Source organism: Octodon degus, unplaced genomic scaffold, assembly GCF_000260255.1.
Source record: "Octodon degus isolate 3935 unplaced genomic scaffold, OctDeg1.0 scaffold00089, whole genome shotgun sequence".
Taxonomy (NCBI): domain Eukaryota; kingdom Metazoa; phylum Chordata; class Mammalia; order Rodentia; family Octodontidae; genus Octodon; species Octodon degus.
The window spans coordinates 6,562,748-6,570,197 of record NW_004524665.1 but is presented as its reverse complement, the minus strand read 5'-3'; the positions used below and the strand labels follow the sequence as shown (position 1 = coordinate 6,570,197).

Sequence of the window (7,450 nt, the reverse complement as noted above, 5' to 3'; positions counted from 1 at the left end):
TATATATATAGTAACAATTCACTTGCATTACAGAAAGACAGAAGTAACACGGAAGACCATAAGAGGAAATCACCTCTAATCTCACCAGAGACAGCCTTTGTGAGTAGTTTAGAACATTTCCTACTAATAATAGTTTCCTTTCAATCTAAATGTATAAATGTATAAAACAGAAGGCTGTAAATTCTTCTCTTACTGAACGGGCTGCGATCACCTCCCTAGCCCACTGTAAATTCCCCACAGGCCTGGCTCATGGCAGCCGGCTAGCGCTCCACCTGATGGGCCAGCCCCAGCCAGTCTGTTTAGCTGTTGCACACTGTGCTTGAAAACTGTCTCTGCTAGAACAGTGCCGTGAGGGGAGCCTCGTTTTAATCTTTTGCAGGTTTCAAGGTGAAGGGCAAATATGAGCTGACAATACCCAACGTTATTGATTTTTTAAATTTTTTATGCAGGGTCTTGCTATGTGACGCAGGCTGGCCTTGCACTCACTATGCAGCCCAGGCTGGCCTTGAACTCCATGTGAGCCTCCTGCTTCAGCCTCCAGAGCTGGGATTACAGGTGTGCACCTGTAAGCATCTTGCTTATGAAAAAGTGTGAATTTGCTCTCAGCTCTACTACTCATTGTATGTGTGTGTGTGGCTTTGCACACCTATGTGCACCTGGAGCCCTGCCATAGAGGGGCTCTTGGCTACCCTGAAAAGGACAATGGCCTTCAATTTCTTTGGGTGGAATTATATCCCCTAAATTACTAAGCTGAGGTCCTCACTTGGAAAAGACTGTCTCTGCCCCACCCCAATAGGATTGGTGTCCTCACGGGACATGGAAGCAAAACCAGCAGTACATGCCCACGGAGAAGACAGCATGAGGTGCCACTGCTCACCAAGGGGGAGCCACAGAGAAACCATCCCTGCGCACCCTGACTAGCCAGCCAGCCTCCAGAAACACAGGACAGCCAATGTCCACTGATCAGCGCTACGCCTGTGCTATTACGTTGCTGTGGCCCAAGCCAATGGGACAGGGTTGTTGCTTAATTAGTATTCGGTTGCCTTTCTTACTACTGTGAGGAGGTGAGGCTAGACAGCTGAGTGATTGGATTCAGTGTCTGCATCTAATCTAGTCTCCCCAGGGTGCCCGCTGCAACAGATCAAAAGCATGCATAAACCTGCATCTCTAGAATCTGGACTCCCTAATAGGAATTGTTCCCCAGTTTTAGAGGGTAACAATGGCCTACCACTAAGGAGAGGGCCCTGGCAGTAGAGTATGGTGGACAGGGTCACTGCAGGTTCCGCCCTGAGGCCCCACCCCTGCTGGCCACTGCCTTCTAGGCCCTGCCCCAGCCAACATCAGGACTTGGCTGCTGGTCCCGCCCTCCCAAGGCCCTGCCCACATACTACCAGCCCCGCCTACTTCCCCACCCCCCAGTGCCCTTGGGCTTGGCCACCTACCCAGATGAGCAGCTGGGCCAGGACCACGTTGCCCTTGCGGCAGGCCAGGTGTAGCGCTGTGCGGCCGTCGCCCTCCCCGCAGGTCTCATTCACCTCGTCCCGGGAGCCGTGCGCCAGCAGCAGGATGACCGTCCTCAGGTCCTCGTCGGCTGTGGCACGCAGCAGGTGCTGGCCCAGGGACAGCTCTGTGCAGGGCAGTGGGGCCAGGAAGAGCTTCTGCTCGTACTTTGCGCGAATCCACCGCTCCTTCTCTTCCCTGCAAGAGTCCCCAAACAGCCATGTTCACCATGGGCACAGGCACCCAGGCTGCAGCCCCCTGCTATCGGCGCATGGGGCAGGAGGCACAGCGAAGGAGGTGAAGCAATGGTGCCAGGTCCCCACGAGGCTTGAGGGAGCCCCTCTTCTCCCCAGAATTGTCATCCAGGGTCCCAAAGTGGTGTCTCCCCTGTGGTGAGTTAGGACAGGAGGACCCGGGGCCAGGGTCCAGGCAGGGCAGTGGGTTGCCTCCCTGCCTGCAGGTGGCTGTGTGCTCCTGACTCCCAACTGCTCTCCCACTTGGTGTGGGCGGGGTGGGGCGTGTGTGCTCTTTGGGTTGAAGGGAACTTTGCAGGAGGGTCCTGGAGAAGCAGCAGGATGCTGGCAGCTGAGCAGGCGACTGGGGTGGACGCTTCTCTAACCTCTGGGTGCTCGGAGAGGTGGCAAAATGCGAGTAATTCCTCAAGTGACAGAAACCACCTGGTTTTTCTGAGGGGAAGGGAGGGAGCCCGTGCCTAGTGGTCCGAGGGGCAGAGAACAGAGTGGTGCTGGGGAGGGGGCGATAACTGGGTCTTCCCCAGGGGCTGCAGAGGATCTGGAAGAAGGGCCGACACAAGAGGACGGGTGGGGAGAGAAGCCGGGCAACAAGCGGGCTTGGCTTCTCAAAAAGGAAAGGAAGTGAGACACTAAAACTGGGGTGTTCCTCTAGGTTAGGGATGGTGAGCCTTGCAGAGACCCACTCGAAAGTGACTGCCAAAACTGTGACCCCCAAACCCACTTACTTATTGCAAAGTGCTAACGCTGCGATTACAACTGAACGCTGAGGTTTTAGTTTAGAAAAAACGGCTGTTACCCAGTACTCAGCAGCCGGGCGACTTGGCTCCTGCGGTGGCAGAGGTGTGCCCGCTGCGGCACACGTGCCACAGGCTCACCCCTCTACCGCACTGCTGTGGAGAGCAGGGCTACAGATGCAGAAAGAACAAAGCGAGATTGTACAAGTAGCTCTTGAAATCTGCCAAGTAGCCCTGGGTGTGTCCTGGGAGGTCGGGATGCGACCTTCTTGATGAGGGTGAGGAAGAAAAGACCACCGTGTGCCAAGAGGCTCTAATTACAGATGCTTCAGCAAGGCTCTGATGATGCACAAGTGGCCCCGAACTCCCTCCAGGGCGACAATCAGGGTACACAGCTACCAGCCACTCCAAGAGCCACTTAGGCCTCCTGCCCCCGTCTAGAAAGGAAACTCATCACCCGTGACATTTCTGCTTCCGAAGCGCAGAGGCCAGGCCCTGTTTACACCTTTTACCCCTGTTTACACTGTGCGGGGACCCAGTGTTGGGTGAGCCCTAATCTTTTTTTAAATACTTAGGCAAACAGATTCTTCCAGGGGTAAATCTGGATTAGTTTTGCTTCACTTCCTGGTACATGTGAGTGACCCGGGGGTGACCCGGTGCTTTTCATTCAGCGATTCCAGGGCAAAGCCGGGGCCGCAGCTCAGGGCTGCCCGGCACCCACTGATGCGTCCCACACCCTTGGGCGACAGCACAGGCACCGCAGGCACCAAGTGCGGCAAAACTGCCACAGCACCCGGGGGCTTGGACGCTGTTTAAGAAAACCTATTTATAATATCTTAAACGTTTGTTGATGCGTTTCGTAAATCATGAAGGAGAAAGAGCAAAATGTGAACTCAGTGAAAAAGGATAATGGTGTGAGTTATGTCCAGATTTCCAAGCTCCAATCTGCTAAGTCTCATTTTTTGGGGGCAGACATTAAAATCAGGCTGTCTTATTCTGCTTGGGTTGATTTTAATAGTCGTTGCCAAATCATCCAGGGATAAAGCAGAGAACTTAACACAGAGACTCTAGTCTTTACTGCGATTACTGCATTTTCTTCTTAATGAAGCCTGCAGGAAGCCTGGGCTCTGTGCTTTCTGCTCTGGTTAGAAACTGTGGGGTGACTCCTGTCCTCAACTACAGCCACCCCACAGGACTCTCACCGGAATCCAGGGCCATGCACACGACAGGGATGAGCTGCTCTTTGCTTAAAAAATATCAGTGCTGAAAACTAGCTGCAGTGAGCACAGGCTAAGCAAACCGAGCTGAGGGCTCCTGCTTCTGCAAAGCTGTTTGCCTGAATAAATACAATTGTGAAAAAAACCACAGCACTGGTCAGGACACAGAATAAAGGTGGGCACAGGTTTTGAGGGCCGAAAACCCATGCTGCTTGGGGAGCATTCTTTTGAAATGAGGCGCTGGAGCTGCACCCCTGAAATTGGGAAGAAGGCCAGAAAGGGTTCCACAGGGAGGCTGGGTGCTTGGGCTTTCCAGCTCTGCAGTGACTGGAAGGGCTCCAACAGGACTCTGGTGCAGGACAGGAGGCCTCTAGCTCTGACACAGTGCGGGGGAAGACTGGCAGGACACGAGCCAGGGCCACGTCGCAGCAGACTTGGCTGCAGGGTCTGCCTCTGCTGGCCCCACGTCCAGGAGGACCTTCCTTCTCCAGTTGGGTGGTCCCCCAGATCTGCCCAGCATGTGGCCGTCCCTGCTGGATAGAGCCATGCCCATCAAGGAGCTTTGTGTACTTTTCCAGAACCGAAGCCCACAGCACGTCATAGTTGTCATCCTTAGGAGTGGCTAGAAAGCTAGAGGAGGCCCCTGTCCTCATGGCTGCATCAGACATGACTCTTGAGCAGTCTAGCCAATGTGTAGACAGGGCCCAGAGGGGGTAGTGGGACTCGGGTGCTGACTTAGCGCCCCCACGCTCACACAAGCCCCTACTCCTATGGGAAGCCACCCATCCCCTGCAGCCACTGTCCACCCTGACAGAGGGGGCAACTTAGCTCTGGGCGTCTTCTCTTGGTGGCCAGAAGGAGGGAAAAGAAATCTCCCCGTGCTGCTGGCTAGAAGCTGCAGTTCGAGCATGGGAGGGGTGCTGCCCCCGGCCAGGGTCCCTGGGGGTACTGTGGTCCCAGGCTGTGCCCACTATCATGGTTGCTGGGTCCAGTATGGCTAGCCTTCCCACAACCTTGGGACCTAAAGTTTCTTGGATACTAGTGTCTGGGCTGGGGTCCTGCTCTGGGACTCAGATCCTGAAGCCCGAATCCCCAGTGGGACTTGATTTAGAGACAGTATCCTCAGGACAATCATGGACAAGTAGGGATGAATTCCGGGTTGCTTTTCTTGTTGCCGAGACAAAACCTGCCAGCCAAGGTTGAAGAGCAAAGGCTTGCTTGGCTCACAGTTTGTCGTGGCTCTGGACCACCATGGGCCGGCTCCATGGCAGAGTGGCCCAGGGCAGAGGGCAGCGGTCCCGGTGGGTGGAAGGCAGCAACGGCGACAGGACGTGAACGGCGCAAAGGGCAGCGGAGGCCTGTTTTCTGTAAGAATATTCTGTTGGACACCATGACCCCAGGACACCGTGACCCAGAGGCATAGAACTCCAGCTGTTACTCCGATGTCCCGAGCTCACTTCTGGGGCCCTCAGCCGGTGCGGTGGCACCTTTCGCTTTCCCCAAGGAAGGCCAGTTCAAGAGCAGCGAGCTGGCAGTAGATCACCTCGCCTCGTTCTAATGCCCGGAGGACCACTGCTCTCAGCCTCTGTTAGCTAATGAGCTAAAAAATGAATTATTGGCATGGCCGCCGTCAGCAGGGAGGAGGGGCCCGCTCCTCATCAGATCCCAGTGCTGACACACCTTTAAATAAATCAGCCACGAGAGAGCAGGGGGAGGGGCAGTGACTCTAACCCCAGAAACGAAAAGAGAAGACACCTTCAAAGTTGCCAGAGTAGGTATCTTCTTGTCTTTCTGCCTCGAATGATGCCCCTCTGCCATCTCAAGGCCAGGAGACCTTTGGGTGTCTTGGGGTCCACCAGGCTGGGACACGGTCACTTTGTCATAGATGCCTGCTGGGCTATGCCACTCCTGGCCTTCAGGAGTGATGCCTTGGCCCGGCCCCTCATGTGCACCCCAAACACCCACCAGCGAGGTGCAAGTGATGAGGTGGAGGGCAAGGACAGACAGTAACCAGCTTCACAGGTCAGGCCTGGTAACAGTGGAGTCCTCTCGGGACCCCCTGAGCACAGCACACTCTGTAACAAACAAGCTACACACCAACATGGAACAAGCCCCGCAGGAGTTGTGACCAGACTCTGAGCCACAGATCACAGTCCCCAGGAAGGGGCTCGGGGAAACTCAGTGGGGAGAGGGTGCAGAAGCCGGAACTGAGGGGCTTCTTCTCCTGGTACACAGGACCCCCTGGCCACACTGCCAGGCAGGGAAGCACAGGAAGCCAGACTCTGGGGCTGGCCTCAACTGTGTGCTTGGTGCTGGGTATGGAAGCCAGGCAGGGCTCCCGTGTGCTGAGGACGTCGTGTCTGCCCTGAGCTACCTCCCGCCACCAGCCTGGCCTGAATGCAGAGGGGCAGAGGAAGAGCAGCTGGCCTGGCCTGAATGCAGAGGGGCAGAGGAAGAGGCCCACGTGACTGGAAGTACATTTTGGGAAGCAACGGCACCAAGTTCTCTGCCTGTCTGCTACTGCTGTGTCACTATTGTGGCACTTATGCTAGCAAAGGACCATGTACAAAGGCAGGAGAGTGGCCAACAGCGTTCTCCCCACTCTGGGGTGAAGGTGGGGTGGGACCAGCTGCCACAGGCAGCCTGCCTCGGGCTCCATCCTGGTCACGGAGTTTGGTTCTCATATGAGATCCCTGTGCCTGGTGCTGGGGGATCCTCACAGGCGCTTTCCCTGCAGGGCCTGGAGAAGGCATGAGGGCAAGACAGCTATGTGACAATGGCGATGCCACTGCAGCAGTGGTCTATTTGTCTCCAGGTGACTGAGTTACAGGAAGCCAGGACTTACCATTTCTCATCCAGTGGGAATGGTGAGTCTGGCACTTTCCTGTCCTTAGATGTCGGCTGCTTCTGAATTGTGAAGTGCATAATAATAATTTAGCTCGCAATGTTGGTGTCCTGTCAAACTCACCACTGAAATCTGCAGCCCCAAGGTGATGGCGTTAAGGGGTAGGGCCATGCAGGGCATGGTGGTGCCTGCCTGCAATCCCAGGGCATGGTAGGCTGAGAGAGGAGGGCTAGCAGGAGTCTGGGGCCAGCTTCGAATGCAGAGCAAAGCTGTCTCTCAAAATGATGGGAGGCAGAAAGGGATGAAGTCACAGGCTGCGAGCAGGCCTTGAGCAAGAGGTCCTTCCAATAGGTGACAGTGTGGTGCGAGGCGCCACCCACGAAGTGGAGGCTGGGACCTCTCCAGACACGGCATCTGTGCAGTCCTTGTGCTGGGACTTGTCAGTCCCCTGAGCTCCGGCGGGTGCCCTGGGCTCCTGCTGCTGCTCTTGCTGTGGGACCAGGCCCTCGGCTGAGACTTCTGTACGGTCATCGGGTTTAGTTCTGACTGAATCTGCCAAGCTTGATGCCATTGGTGCCTCAGTTTAGAGGAGAAAGTGAGGCACACAGAGGTGAAGAGCACGGCCCAGGCCTGGCTGTCACGGCTGAGAGGCTGAGCCCCGACTCTGCCTGGGGCCTCCGTTGCCTCCTGAATTAGGAGACTCATGGCCAACTATCCGACTCCCCCTGCCATACTGTCCTGGCTAGCCTCTGCTTCTGGCTGTGTCAACACCTGGTCCTGTTCCTGGCAAGGGGTCAGGTGTGAATAGCTTCAGAGTGAGAAGCCATGGCTGGGCCCCCAGAAGGAGTAGCCACATGCAGCACAAAGGCATCCTAGCTTTTATGTTTTTTTATCTTTTTG

At 55.7% G+C, this 7,450-nt stretch overlaps 1 protein-coding gene across 4 annotated transcripts in view; it reads right to left on the bottom strand.

Moving 5' to 3' along the window:
- Agap1 (ArfGAP with GTPase domain, ankyrin repeat and PH domain 1) overlaps positions 1 to 7,450 on the bottom strand; it is a 473,220-nt gene that overhangs the window by 2,287 nt on the left and 463,483 nt on the right. For all 4 annotated transcript variants that reach the window (XM_023722112.1, XM_004637336.2, XM_023722113.1 and 1 more), the window contains one exon: positions 1,443 to 1,698. In XM_023722112.1, coding sequence (XP_023577880.1) covers positions 1,443 to 1,698 — 256 coding nt within the window. The remainder of the gene's footprint in view (positions 1 to 1,442; positions 1,699 to 7,450) is intronic.